This window comes from Acanthisitta chloris, unplaced genomic scaffold, assembly GCF_000695815.1.
Source record: "Acanthisitta chloris isolate BGI_N310 unplaced genomic scaffold, ASM69581v1 scaffold432, whole genome shotgun sequence".
NCBI classification, from domain to species: Eukaryota; Metazoa; Chordata; class Aves; order Passeriformes; family Acanthisittidae; genus Acanthisitta; species Acanthisitta chloris.
Genome location: NW_008660797.1, coordinates 10729 through 26251, shown reverse-complemented (window position 1 = coordinate 26251; position 15523 = coordinate 10729). Strand labels below are relative to the sequence as shown.

Here is a 15523-nt window from a genome sequence, read left to right as displayed (position 1 = left end):
TTCAGGATAGGAAGCCTACTGGTGCCACTTCTGTAAGAGCAAAAAAACCTCTTCTGCTTAAGAGGAGTATAAGCACTAAAGGCCTCAGGCCTGTGGAAAGCGGACATTGAGATGCCTAAGAGCGCCTCTGTGGCGTTCAGAACTTAATAAAACAAACAAAACAAAACAAAACAAAAATCACCCTCCTCCCATATTAAAGGCAACAGAAGGGCATTTCCTGCTGTTTAAGTGCTTCTTGAAAATGCCCTACAGCTTCATCTGCATCCTTAAGCATACACACATGTTTTGAAAAAGAAAAGCTTTTTTGTTTGCTTGTATGTAGGTGCATTTAAATCATACAGTATTCAACATTGATCCATCCACTGCTGCTGACATGTGTTTATCCAGTCCCTTCCAGGAGCTCTCCCTTTCACAGTCCACATGGGTTTATGCTAACATTGGAGTTACAGCTCCCTGCATGTGTTTTGCAGTAAGAACATGGATGTGACCAGGGAGGAAAGCAGTAGCCCAGGTGTTTTGGACAATGCTGAAATAATATGAAATATGAGTGCTTAATACTGAGTGATGTGAGACCTCACAGTGGTGGCTTGGGTAGAATGTTGCAGCATTGGTTCTAAACCATATTTTCATATTTGTCTGACAGCTAGACTGCAACTCAGCTTCTATAACTCTGTCTCCTTTGATCATCAGAGTTTTCATTCTTAACAAGGTAAACAGCGTGTCTGCTGTGGGCAAAGGGGAATATTCAGATAGTTAAAATGGCTTTTGGGCCATCCTGGTTGTTGCCTCCTGCATATTCTACATGCTGCAGAATTTCTTCAGTCACTCCTTCAAAGCTGAAACTGATATGGACTCTTAAAATTGGCTGTCTGCCCTAAAGGCATCTAGACCTTAATGCCCAAAAAAGCCTCAGGCTGTCTCTGCATTTATGAACCACCTGTAGGTGTTAGAAATTTTAAGGGAAGAAACCTAGCTGAGTTTTGAACTGCCTTTTCTTTGTTTCGAGTAAATTTTGGTCTCCACCAAGACTTGCTTGCCTCAATGATATTTCAGAGCCAAGGCTCTGATGGTTGAGATTTCCTTAACAAATATTAGCCAGTGTTTATTGCTTGACTGATTTTTAAAATGCAGCTTTTATCTTTCTGATTTCTAGGTGGGAACCAAATTGAACAGCAGTAACCATGGAAGATGCTACAAAACCTTGCTTTGCCAAACAAGAAGAATTAAAAGGAAGTCCCTTAGAGAAGGACTGCCGAGTCGTGGATGAATTTGGAAGTGGCCATAGCAATAAAACAGATACCAGCCTTCAGAAGAAAAAGGGAGCATCAGGTTGTTACGGAAGCAGTCCCAGGCAAGGGCCACGTGGTGTTTTGAGTGGCCCAGGCTCACTTAAAACTCCAAACTACAGTCCAGGGTCAAAGTTAACTGATACCCAGAGAGACCAAATGAAGAAGTGGCTACTTGATGACCACCGTGGTACTCCTGACACCTGGAGAGAGTACCGATCTGTTGCCTGGATGCCTGTGCATAGCAGAATGAGAAGGGACTCCTCTCATGAAGGTGCTGGAACCAGAAGTGCAAGACAGCAACTTCAGGAAGACTTACTGAGTGCAGATGTACCAGACATGCAGAAAGGAAGTTCTGGTAATCAACATGTTTGTTTCTTTATACGTAGCCATACAGTAAGGTAGCTTCCTGCTTTGGTTACTGAAAAATAAAATTTCTAGATTCACTATCAAAGCAAACTATCATTTTGTTCTGTCATATATTACATACTTTCGACTGCACTGTACTGCAGTACTTTAAACAAATGGTTACAGCAAATGAGACAGAACTTGTTTTTTAAATTGTGTTGTCTTTGTGAGTTGGTTTCTAACTGCTAGGAGTAAGTAGATTGCAGCATCTGTATAGTGTTCCTGTTGCTGTTTTCCCTGTACAATTCAATAGAGTCTGTCAAGGCCGATGAGGGATGTTTCAATTAAGTTCATACAGATTTTGGTGCTACCAATGAGGTCTGGAACAACTTAATGAAAATTGTAAACAGTGCAGCATCAGTGTTGTGAGAACTTAATACAACAATAACACAAATCTGATTCTCCATACATACTGAACTTCTCTATGCGGAGCTGGTACTAATAATGAGAGTACAAGCTCAAAGCATTGAAATGCAAGGAATGACAGGCTGAGGGACAATAAAGTGATCAATAACGTAGTAGCTTCATTCAGTGCATGTAAAGCAGAAAGAGGAAGCTTTAAAGGAAAGTATAATTAGGTAAAATAAGAAAGACTAAGGCACAGGTGAGGTGCTGCTAACACGGAACACCTGATGACAAGAGATCTGTCTTGTTTTAGTTAAGAGTGGGAGCCATAGACAGTCTCGATCTGACCCTTTGCTGAGAAAAAAAGCTATTGCTGGTTGGTACCAGTAAGTCCAGGAATTAAATGTCCTTTCCTTTGGTATCAGTTGTCACGAAAAAGATAAACTGTGAGGAGGTGCCCAGTGCCTCTCATTGTTACAGGTAAGCTGCACGCAGCTCAACCTCACATGAGGGGAGAACAGAGTAGAATGATTTCACAAGTTCTTGAATTTGTTGGATGTAATGAAACTTCAGGAACTCACTGAAATAGATTTCTGGAACCACTGGCCGTCATACTTAAGGAATTATTCAGAAGAAGTGAGATTTTGACATGCAGGAAAGGGCAAGTGTCTCTTAAAGGTGGAATTTAAAAAACCACCACTTTAATCTTGGGAGTCTGTTTTGCACCAAAGAATATAATCTACTGTAAGTATTTGAAAGGTAGCAAAGAGATAAGTAGTAGTAAGTGTGGATTTATTCAGGAAAAGGTATGCCAAGTCCTAATATATTTATTTAAAGTAATGATCAGTCCCCTGTGCTTATGGCAAAAGCAGTTGGTAGATATTGCTAATACTAGTACTTTACTACTTTAGACACTCTTCTGTGAGTTCTGTAAGTAAACTAGAGGAAAATTCTCTGAACTAAATTAATGCAAGAGACTTGCAGTGCTAATTAGGTAACTATGCTCAGAAAATACTGAAGATTTTGTCAGAATTATAAGAAGCATTGAGCAAACATCTAGCGAGCGAGGATTCTATTCCATTCAGTGTTTATTATAATACTCTAATGATGAGTGAAGACACCATGCTTGTTAATTGTGTGCTGTTAAAATTGAATATGCTGTGGAGCTGGTAGGAACGGAATGCGGAAAAGCAGGAAGGTCAATTAAAATAACTATACACAACTGGAGAAGTGACCTACATGTAGGATGAAATACAAAGGACATGTGAATGCCATTTTTCAAGTAGGAATGTCAAGTGTACAAACAGATGAGGAAAAGTTATTATAAAGTAGTATTTTTTCAGAGAAGAATATGAAATCATAGTGAATCTGATGGTAAAGAATATTGAGTGTCATGGTGTTGTGAGGCATTCCAAAAGACTTGCAGCCTCAAGTACCCCTTTTTCTAAAAGTCTTTTGTAAACTCAGTTGCAGTACTCTGTCCAGTTTTGGCACCTCACTTGTATGAATAAAATGGAAAGAGTTTGAAGAAGAGGAAGATTGCCAGGACACATAGAAAACAAACTGCTCAAAGTGTAAACAGTGTGCAGCTTTGCTGCGAATGAATGGGTAGGGAGGAATGATAACAGTCTTCTGCTGTCTAAAAAGGTAGTAGAAAGCTGATGTAGTAATGTGTTGTTTCTTTTCAAGCAAATGAGATATAAAGCAAATGGGCTTAAAATTGAGCAGAAAAGGTTTAGATGAGGAATAAAGGGAAAATTTCACAGAATTACAGAATCAGTTAGGTTCTGAACTGCAGGAGGTTATCTCGTGTAACCTCCCTGCTCAGGCAGGATCATCCTAGAGCACTTGGCACAGAATTGTGTCCATACAGTTCTTGAATATCTCCAGTGATGGAGAATCCACAACCTCTCTGAGCAATCTGTTCCAATGTGCAGTGACTCACACAGTAAAATTCTTCCTTGTATTCAGGTAGAACTTCCTGTGCATCAGTTTCTGCCCACTACCTTTTGTTTTATTGGTTGGCACCACTGAGAAGAGCCTGGCTCCATATTCTTGGCACCTCCCTCTTCAGATACTTGTAGGCATTAGAGGGCTCCTCTCAGTTGTCTCTTCTCTAAACTGAACAGGCCCACTCCCTCTGCCTTTCTTGTAAGTGAGGTGCTCCAGTCCCTTAATAATCTTTGTTACCCTCTGTTGGACCCACTCCAGGAGCTCTGTGCCCCTCTTGTACTAAGGAGCCCAGAACTGGACACAATACTTTAGGTGTGGCCTGATGAAGGCTAAGTAGAAGGGCAAGATCACCACCTTTGACCTACTGGCAAGTTTCTACTGGTACTGCTAAGGAAGTACCAGAGAGATTGTTTAGACAGCTCATGGAATGGGTAGATACCTGAAGGCCTTTAAGAACAGGTTGGCTTAGCATTGCTCAGGGTTGACAAAGTTCATGTCATAGAGTCATCAAGGTTGCAAGAGATCTTTAAGGTCATCAAGTCCAACTGTCCACCTAGCACTATCACTGCAACCACTAAACCATATCCTCCAGTGTCAGATCCAGAAACCTCTTAAATACTTCCAGGGATGGTGACTCTACCATCTTCCTGGGCAATCTGTTCCAGTGCCTGACCACCCTAATAGTGTAAACTTTTTCCTAACATCTAATCTGGATCTCCCCTGTCTCGGTTTACAGCCATTCCCTCTAGTCCTCTCCTTAAAGGCATGGCAGGAGAGACCATCCCCCACCTCTCTACAGCCCCCTTTCAGGGAGCTGTAGAGAGCAATGAAGTCACTCCTGAGCTGTCTCTTCTCATGGCTAAACAAACCCCATTCCCTTAGCCATTTCTCACACTACATGTGTTCTAGATCCTTTATGAGTCTCATTGCCCTTCGCTGGATTTGCTCCACCACCTCAATGTTGTTTTTCAAGTGAGGGGCCCAAAACTGCACACAGTACTCGAGGTGTGACCTCACCAGTGCCGAGTACAGGGGGATGATCACTTCCCTAGTCCTGCTGGCCACATGGTTCTTGATACAGGGCAATATTCCATTGGCCTTGGCCACCTGTGCACACTCTTGGTTAATAGTGAGCTGCTGTCCACCACCACACTCAAGTCCTTTTTTGCTGAACAGCTTTCAAGCCACTCCTCCCCCAACCTGTAGGGGTTGTTGTGTCCCAAGTGCAGAACCTGGCAGTTCACCTTAATGAACATCAATAATTTGTCCTCAGCCCATTGAATCTGTCCAGGTCTCTCTGTAGAGCTCTCCTGCTGTTAGGCACATTGACGCTCTCACCCAACTTAGTGTCATCTGCAATTTACTGAGAGTGCTCACAGTCCCCATATCCGGATCATCAATAACGATAAGTAGGACTGGCCCCAAAACTAAGTCCTGGGGAACATAGCTAGGGACTGGTCACCAATTGGATTTAGCTCCATTAACCACACCTCTCCGGGCCTGGTCATCCAGCCAGGTTTCTGCCCATCAGAGTCCACCCATCCAAGCCATGAGCAGTCAGTTTTTCTAGCAGATACTGTGGGAGACAGTGTCAGATGCTTTACTGAAGTCCAGAAAGACTACTTCCACAGCCTTTCCCTCATCCACCAAGAAAGTCACTTTGTCATAGAAGGAGATCAACTTGGTCAAGCAGGACCTTCCCTTTGTAAATCCGTGTTGTCTAGGCTTCATAAATGTATTTGGTAGGACAGTTGTATATTATCGGGGGGTTTATTGTTGTTTTTTTTAATTATTACATATTAAAATGTTATGCTATGATAAGGGTTTGGAAGTCAAAGGAATTTGTATAAAGTTTCTTAGAAGAAGGGAAGCTTTAGAAGTTCTGTGCATCTGGACACTCCATATAGCTGTGCAAGTGAAAGGTAAGATGCGATCTAAAGTCACATGCGGAAATCTGACCTGTGTATATTCATTCCTGAGATGATTTTTACAGGTATTTGGACCAGTAACAACTAACGTTTCAAAATTATTACCAAGTTTGCTTAAAAGTAGACGTGGTGTTCACATTAATTTGTTCCAAAACTTTTGCTGTTAACATTGCAAGCTTTCTAAGCATTATTTTTATGCCAGTTTCACAGCTTTATTAAGCAACCTGTGCTGATACTTAGCAATCCATTCTTTATTGACTTCTGTAACCAATAGGGATTTTTATTATTTTTCACTTGTCTATTTAATAATGTGAAGGCAGTACTGATCCACATGCTGGTTTAGCTGAAGGGCAAATGGCATTATTACCAGTAATAACTGACTGTTAATAAATTGTCGTATGTCAGCTAAGCCATGGTAGTGCTATATCATAGTACTGTTAGCTCTTATAAATCATTCAGGTTAGCCTAAACTTTTTAATTCTGTGATACTTGTTCATGGTCTCTGAGTCTAGCTTATTCATATACAAAGCCTGGCCAGGCATCCTGAAATGTTTGGTTATATTCTGCCTTTTCATTATAATGACATACAGGTCTGTTTCAGCTAGGCAGAGAAGTCTGTTGCATTTAGTTTTTGGGGTTTTTGCCAGTTCTAACAAAGGTGTCCGAATAAGGTCATTGTCTTCAGTGGGACAAACTAGTGGGTTTTTTTGGTAGTTCAGAACAATGGTGCCATACGTTATAACACACATATACACTCTTATTATTATCAGACTTGTACAGAATAGAATATGAAACCATACAGGATAGATGAATTGTGCCTTCTTTGACTCACACATTGTAGAATGGTAATTAAGGAAAAATTTATAAAAAAAATGCTTTGCGGTACTCTGCAGTTATTTGACATATTTGCTCTCAAAATATTATAAGAAATGAAGAAGCTTAGAAAACCCAGAAGACCAAGAAGAATGAGGAGAGAAGAGTATGATCAAGATGACATGGATGGTCCAGTCATAGACGAGTCTGTGCTGTCAGCAAAAGAACTTCTAGGGCTCCATCAAGCTGAAGAACGATTGAAGCGAGACTGCATTTATAGACTAAAGAAGGTGCCACTGTCTTTACTTATATAGACACTTCCTCTTTTTTTTTTTGCTTATAAATACAATACAGAGGGTACACTTTGAGCAATTTATCTGAATGTACCTAGAAAAGTTAGTTATAGAATTTAAGTAACATAAAACTGGGTGCTGTTAGTGAATTGTCAAGAGAGGGAGGGTTATCCTTTGAGTTTTTCTCCTAGAATGAATACAAGCAATTCAAGCACAAAAGTGTCTGTTCCTTTAGTTCATGAATTAGCATTGGATGTCAGTTAAAATGCTGGAGCAGTTTTTTGTTCAGTTAATATATTATTCCATGGGCATTGGGTATTTGCTACTGTGAGAAACAAAATGTTGGACATAATTGACACAGTACCATCATTCTTGTGGTATTATATTTGATATTCAAACTTTTGGACTGTAAATGTGGAGTTAGGAAAGCTTCAGTGAGTGGTTCTGGATTTCAGAGTTAGTCATTCAAATTAGCAAGTGAATGAAGTGAAGGTAATGCCTTGCTATATTTTTGGGTGTTTTACTGTCTTTATTTTAGCAACTTCGAAGCTACCCATCAGCAAAATATACCTGCAAATTATGTGATGTTTTGATGGAGTCAGTGGCTTTTGCTCATAAGCATATTAAAGAGAAGAGACACAAGAAGAGCCTAAAGGTGAGTGAAGGACAAGAAAAAGTGGAAACTGTAGATTTATGAAACTTTCCTCACCCCATTAATGACAGTGAAATTGCACTGCTTTTAAAATCATTCTGCATTTATTTTTTACCATGTTTCAGTCTTTTAAAAACTATTGCTTAGTGATATCACTAAAATAGATTAGATCTGGGACCTGGACTTTGCAATGAGGAGTAGAATTAAGCAAATATATTTGTTATGGCAGAATTAGAAATTATAATCTATGTGTGAGAGTGAAGATTTCAATTCAGAAATACTCTAAAAATTAAGCACTTTTGAAGTATTACAGATCTGTTTATATGTAAAGGAAATAGGTTTGTTTCGAACATAGGCATCAAAATAACTTCCAGTATAACGTGAGTTTTACTTGACTTCTAGTTTCTCAACCCGAAGTGGACAAAAATGTCTTACGCAGGCTTTATATTTCTTCCTCTTTAACTCCTACCTTTTCACACCACATAGGTGATGAAAGATTTGGTGGTTTGGTTTTTTAGCATACCAAATACACACATACATATACCTCTGCACATTGCTGAAGCTTCCTGCACTATCAGTTTCTTCATAGCTGACACAGTTTCTCTCTTGATGTTCTTGCTTCCAATTAGCTATGTTATCTGAAAAACCTGTGGTGGTGTTACTTGGGATGAGTTGTTGGCATTCATTCTAGCATGTTAAGCAACTCAAGAAAATAATTACAACATCACTCTTACTATCTTTAAAGGAAAAGCAAGAAGAACAGCTGCTGACTGCTCTGCCTCCTCCAACACCTTCCCAGATACAAGCTATTGGTGTTGCTATTGAAAATGTAGTGCAGGAGTTTGGCTTAAATAATGAAGATCGAGAAGAAAGGCTCAACATTAAAACAGTGATGGAAAACTTACTGCGCCAAAAGTTGCCAGGTATTATTTGCAATTTGTTTTAAATGTTAGATATGTCAAGTTAAAACAGTGACAACAAAAACTATGCAAACAAAAAAGAAATCAACCAAAAACCCAAACCCCCAACAGCTTATAAAGTGAAAACGTAATTGAAAACCTTGGCTAAGTAAGTTCTAAAGCAGCATTTTTTGCTGCTGGTCTGTTGAACGACATATGTGTTGGTTTTGACTGGAGTTAATTTTCTTCACGGTGGCTAGTATGGGGCTGTGTTTTGCATTTGTGCAGAACACAGGTTTTATAATGCAGAGATGTTTTTGTTGTTACTGAGCAGAACTTAGACAGAGCCAGGGCCTTTTCTGCACAAATGTTGTATGGGAAGTAGCTTGCCAGGTAGCACTTCTGCAGAACGAAAGCAGTGCTGAGAGAAAGGCAAACCTCTCACAGGGGTGCACAAAGGGAGGGTCTCTCTGAGGGCTCTTGGTTAGGAGCTGCAGTGACAGGACAAGCAGCAATGGGTACAAATGGAAGGAGGTAAATTTAGGAAAATTTAGGTATTAGGAAGGGTTTTTTTCCTGCAAGGGTGGTGAGACACTGGCACAGGTTGCCCAGGGAGGCTATGGTTGCCCCAAACCTGGCAGTGTTCAAAGCCAGGTTGGCTGAAGCCTTGAGCAACCTGCTCTGTTGGGAGGTGTCCCTGCCTAGGGCAGGGGGTTGGGATTAGATGATCTGTAAGGTCCATTCTAACCCCTAAAATTCTATGATTCTTTGGTTCTCCTACTGCCACTTTACAAGGAAGTTGGGAGTGCATGGGAAATTGGGAGGAGACACAGTTGGGACAGGTGACCCAAACTGACCAAAGGGATATTTCATACCATATGACATCATGCTCAGTATATAAAGTGGGGGCAAGAAGGCAGAAGGGGAAGACATTTGGAGAGATGGTGTTTGTCTTCCCAAGTAACTGTTAGGCATGATGGGGCCCTGCTGTCCTGGAGATGGCTGAATACCTCCTGCCCATGGGAAGCAGTGAATTAATTCCTTGTTTTGCTTTGCTTTTGTGTGTGCCTTTTGCTTTCCCTATTAAACTGTCTTTATCTCAACCTGTGACTTTTCCAGCTTTTGCCCTTCTGATTCTCTCTCCCATCCTGCTGGTGAAGGAGTGAGCTAGTGACTGTGAGGCTGCTGGATGGGATTAAACCATGACATATAGCAATGTAATTTTCAGAATTCAGTTATAATAGTGCTCATAACAAACAGACCTGTAGTGAAAAGTGGAGATGAACAGGACATGGGGGAACATTTGAACCTCATGACCCTTTACTAGCAACAGTATGGAAGACAGTAAGAGTTCTGTGCTATTGAAGACCTTTCTTCATTTACTGTGCTTTTCAAAACTAGGCATAGGTTTGAGATACTGACAATGCTCTAAAGTAGCTACACAGTTAGAATTAGGTATAGAGTAAATGCAGTGTATTTCGTTTTGTTGCAGAGTGTTCATTGAGATTGTATGGGTCCTCCTACAGCAGATTTGGTTTCAAAACTTCAGACATAAACATTGATATCCAGTTTCCTGCCAGTGTAAGTAAGACCATTTTATTAAGTATGTCTAAGTGGTTTTGAATGTTTGCATACTTATATAGATTATAGTTTAAATATATCTTACAGTGTAGTAGTAACACTTTTTCTGAAAACCCACTGGGTAAAACAGAGCTGGCCTGGTCTTCAAATAACATGCATTTCTTCATACAACAGTAGTGATCAGGCAGTATAATACAGATTTGTGTTTTATTGAATCTTACTTCTGAAAAATGGAAAACACTTAGAGCATCTGTACTCTAGCAGTCTTGTGAGACAGATCATTATTGATCTTCTTTTACAGTTGGATTAAATGGCACTTCTGTGATCTTGTTTCTGTACTGATATATGCACATTTTGACTGCTGGGTTATATTTGAGCCATGAAACCATCTTTTGTTATGTATATGTGGGGTAATTTAAAGTCTTGCTTTGTCATGCTAGTTCTTTCTATGTCTCTTTGTGCTTGAGTGTTGAAAAGGAGTTAACGACTTGTTTCCATACTCAAACTTATTCCTGGTGTAGTAGATTGTTAGAATTTAGCATTTCCTCTAGGAAACAAAGAATGATCCAAGTTCGTAAAGTGCATATAGTTTTTTGAAAGGTAAATCCAGTCTTTGATGTGATGTAAATTCATTGTGTCAGAACACAGTCATATTTAAACACATTGCAGTATTTATTGTTGTGGGTTTTTTCCCAATAACCAAGCCTTTGATAGAGGTGAAAATAACTTGACTTACAATTACTCCAGTATTATTTTGTATTCCTTTAAAGTAAGCTGAGTTCCTGTTCATTTTACAATTTAGAAATAGCCAAGTATGCCTAGCAGCAATGTTTGAAATTGAGTTGTAGAAAATCACCTTTTTGACAGTTATGGAAACAGCTTTATTCCCTTTATTGACAGATGACTCAACCAGATGTTCTTTTACTTGTGCAAGAAAGTCTCCATAACAGTGGTAAGAGAAAATTGCAGCCTTCTCAATTCCATTAAATTATTACTGCTTAGTTGTTGAATTTGATCTATGTTGAACAGGTAAACCACATGGTATTCTTGTTTTAGGTAGATATGAGACTGAAAAGTACTGCAGGAAAGAAAACATTGGCAGAACTAATTTTGGCTTGGTATTCAGTTTTATGAGGCTTGAAGTTCCATTGTTTGTGATGATATGAGAAATTCCTAGTGAGAGGCTTTCTTCTCCATTGTAAGTGAAGATGTCATTACACGTCAGGTAGACTGCTGTCTTTCTTTGCCCAGACTGCTCTGTTAGCTATGCATAGTACAGAAAGTAGGCTAAGCTCCGTAACATGTAGTGGGCACTTGGTAATGTACTTTCACATTGCGGTCTCTTTTCCTGTAATTATGTGCACCTGCCTATTGGTGCAGTGAGGCCATGTACAGATGAGTGTATACAGACATGTGCGGTTCTTTCAGGTAATGAATGCAACTCTGTGCATTAATACAGGGAAGTAAAGTTTAAGGTGTTAAACAAAAATACACCTACCCAAATGAAAAAAGTTAAAATATGAGGGGAAAGCGAGCTGTCCTTTTTAAATGCAGGTTGCAGAGAGTAGCTTTACTGCTTTATTGCCACAGTTGGGAAATCAGAGCATACGGTTCCAAACATGTGTATTAAACATGCAAGTACTCACTGACGTAGATTTTTTGCATTGCCACCCCCACCCTCATTATATGTGTATTTTATTGTCTGGCCAAATGACCATTATGGTCTTTGAGAATGGGATTATTTTTCAGCCAGGTTAGAGGAATGAAGACCCAGATCTTGTGAGAAGCTAGGATCTCAAATGTGTTTTGAAAGCAAGTAATATTTGCATTAACATCTTGTGCAAAGCCTTTTCTATGAGTGAGAAGGTTTAGGGACAGAGCGTTAGGTGTTTGAGGTACCCCAGTGGCAAAAGCAAGATATTCTTCACAGCAATTAGGTGTCCCGTTGGCTAGGTGACACCAAGAAAACCTTGTCATTTCAGAATTTTTGAGTTGAGTATCTAAAATTGTTTCATATTTTCCTCTCTTCCTGTCCCAGTGGAAGAGTGAGGTGTCAAAAAATAAGCTCAGTTTGGATCAGTAAAGCCACTCAGATAAGAACTGCAGTAGTATCTGTACTTTTTTAGTGTTAAGATGAAACTGTAGCTGAATCATATTTGGAGATTATATAAAGAATAAGAAGAGAAAAATTGAAAGGATCTTGTCATTAAACCTGTTCTATACTTACATAGGGCATTGTCAGAGAACCAGGGAAAGCAAACTTTGCTAATTTCTTCTTGCATAGTACTGATGTAGCAGTTTTGTTGTCTGTCACGCTGATGCTGTTTCACAGGTGCTGTTGATCTGTCTGTATGTCTGAATTACTGAAGCCAGCCCTCAACCAATACATATCTCCTTAATTATACTTCTGTGTATATAGGAATTTTGGAAATTCTGGTTTTATATAGTATTTTTTAATGGTGCTTATTGCATAGGCCATACTCTTCCCATCACATGTGAAACACTTAAATTAATCCTGTCACTCTTGCAAATCATCAGGTGCACAGAGTTAATTTTCTTCAAAACTAGTCATTGTATTAGAAGCTGACATTGTGGCTGTACTTCTCCAGTTGCATCCAGTTTGGCATATTTTTTGTCAACACCTTGCTTAATGTGACTTCTCCTTTTCCTTTTTCCCACCTAGAGTCTTTTACGGAAGTTGACGCAGATTTCCATGCTAGAATACCAGTGGTGGTGTGCAGAGAAAAACAAAGGTCTCAGTTGTCACTTTGTGTGTTCTATTAGTATATGGCAATGTAAATTGTATGTACCAACATCTGATAAATGATGTTTCTGTACTAAATTAGTACAGTTCCATGGATCTTGAAACACAAACTAGCACTCATGGGCAAGTCATTCCTAGCCTAGAATACAAGGGTAAGGGCTGTTCTGTCCTCAGCTGTGTATTTCCCAATCCCTTCAACCATTATGGCTTCCAGCATGTACCCTTACCCTTCCATTTGGGAAAAGTGCTTAAGGAGAAACTTTCCTTCGTTACTGGTAGTGTACATACCATATTAAATTATGGATTTTTGTAACAGCAAGATCAGCTTACTCAGCTTCACTAGTACTTTGAGAACAAGTGGAAGATAGTTAATTTGCCCATTTAATGGATATTAATTAAGATTCATGAAACATTCTGTAAACAATTACTGATACAAAAATATTGCCGGTTATTTGCTACTACCTTGATTTCTCAGTGTTTGAAAATATTTCATGTGCTGTGGAAATGGCATAAAAACTATTTGCTCCTGGGTGTGGTATAGGAAGATACTTTTGTTCTATGAAGGAAATTAATGGTGTCGCTTTTTTAGTTCAGTAAATTAATATCGTTATAAGTAAATATTTACATTTGAATCGTATCTTAAAACACTTTTACAGAAAATTATAATGCATTTATTTTCAACCTAACCATCAGTCCAATTGGTATTTCATGCTGCTTTCCATGTAGAGATGCTTTTAAGTCTTTCCTTACAGCCTTCTGCTACACTTTTCTGTGAGATGTTACCTGACCTATGGCTGTTTCTACAAAAACCACCAAAATCTTTTGTTTCTTTTTGGGTTTTAGTGGCCTTATTTGTAAAGTGAGTGCAGGGAATGAGAATGCTTATCTGACAGCAAACCATTTGGCTACACTTGGAAAGCTGGAGCCTACTGTAGTACCTTTAGTAATTGCCTTCAGGCACTGGGCAAAGGTAAGAGTCATTTGTATTCCCTCAGCTGTGGATAGATATTGAATGAACTTTGATATTATGTTGGTAAGACTGTAGTTACGGTTTAGAAAACAAGTTGTTGAAACAGTCCTTGTAAAAAGAGTTGGAATAAGGATATAGTTTTTTGTAAATTGTAAATTTTATAAACCATATAACTATCATTTATGTGTAATAATGTTCCACTAAATTTCAAAAGTGGAATTTTAAGCTTCATTCAGTGGCATGCAGACTGTAAGTATCCTGCTCTGTTACCAAACAAGTCAGAGGGAATGTGTATGAAATTGAATTGCCAGTTTCCCAAAAACTTAATTCATCGTGAAGAAGAAGGAAAAAGCTGCCTGTCTCCACAGTAGGTGAAAACCTTCTTGTAAATTAAAATAACCTGTTCTAAAACTTTGAGTGGCTGTAATTAAAGTCTTATTTAATTGAAAAACTTTTGACTTGTACTGTGTCTACGTATAAAGGAGTTCTCATTTTTTGAAAATGTGCTGTATGCTGTTTTGCCAGTCTGCATCCTTTGACTCTTGCACTGAACGTATTATGGTAGTAACATAGCTTCAGTAAATAGACAGGCCTTGAGATCAAATTCCATCTGCTAAGAACTCAGAGATATCTGAGTTTCTGGCATTATTTAATGTGACAGACCTCTGACCAGGAATTAGAAGATTATTCATAGTATCACTCGAAACTTTAATGACTGCACAAATTGTTTTCACAGTTGTGCTGTGTTGATCGTCCTGAAGAGGGAGGCTTGTCACCTTACGTGTTCGCTTTGATGGTTATTTTCTTTCTACAACAGAGGAAAGAGCCTTTTCTACCCGTTTATTTGGGATCATGGGTATGTGTATTGATACACTGAATAGTATGAATAAGAGGACCAGTTGCTTGTGGTGGTGTGCAGTCTGTCAGCATCTTGCTATTCTGAACACACCATAAACAAGCCATTTCTGCAGGAGCTAAGAAAGAAAGTGAATTCATCCAGTCTGCATCTAACCTTTGTGTACCTGGCTGTAAGGATGCATTTCACAATCCTAGTCACTAAGTGCTCTGTTGCCCCTTTTGTGAATAAGAAGAGCTGGGCATTGAATAATGTGTCTTGCAACTATTTGCTTCCTCATTGTTTTTCAACCTTATTTCCAGACTTTTGAGAACCCAATCCACATAGCTATATCCCAATAATATCTTGGAATTTGACATGGAATTCTTAAAAGCAGAGACCACATTTGGGGATCACACTGGTGTGACATGTGCCCAAGGGATCAGAGTAGGAGTTCTGAGCATGTATTTCTTGGGTTAAGAAACTGAAATGTATCTTAATATCAGGAGTTCTATTATGGATGCTAATCCAGAATCCAATTCTCCAGGATGCCATTTAAGTGTTATATTCATGGCAACCATTTCTGTTGTTAGTCACTTTTTATATTTAGTGTACAAATTCCAGTTTCTGTAACCAGTTACACGGATCTTGCAGTTAACAATTTACCTCAGTATGTTATTGACTCATTCCAAAACTTCTCTGCTCTGAACTGGATGAGAGAAATGTCCTGTTAACTGAAAGATAAATATTTATGCTTGTCTAGTGTGCAAGGACCACAGTTGGGCTGTCTGTTCTG

The 15523-nt window shown here is 39.1% G+C and overlaps 1 protein-coding gene across 1 annotated transcript in view; it reads left to right on the top strand.

The window, feature by feature from the left end:
• Nucleotides 1-1181: 1181 nt before the first annotated feature.
• ZCCHC6 (zinc finger, CCHC domain containing 6) overlaps nt 1182-15523 on the top strand; it is a gene marked incomplete at its 3' end in the record, with an annotated part of 23833 nt that continues 9491 nt past the window's right edge. Inside the window, exons 1-9 of the mRNA XM_009069932.1 lie at nt 1182-1644; nt 6848-7023; nt 7565-7681; nt 8424-8601; nt 10070-10158; nt 11059-11110; nt 12842-12911; nt 13766-13892; nt 14629-14748. Coding sequence (XP_009068180.1) covers nt 1182-1644; nt 6848-7023; nt 7565-7681; nt 8424-8601; nt 10070-10158; nt 11059-11110; nt 12842-12911; nt 13766-13892; nt 14629-14748 — 1392 coding nt within the window. The remainder of the gene's footprint in view (nt 1645-6847; nt 7024-7564; nt 7682-8423; nt 8602-10069; nt 10159-11058; nt 11111-12841; nt 12912-13765; nt 13893-14628; nt 14749-15523) is intronic.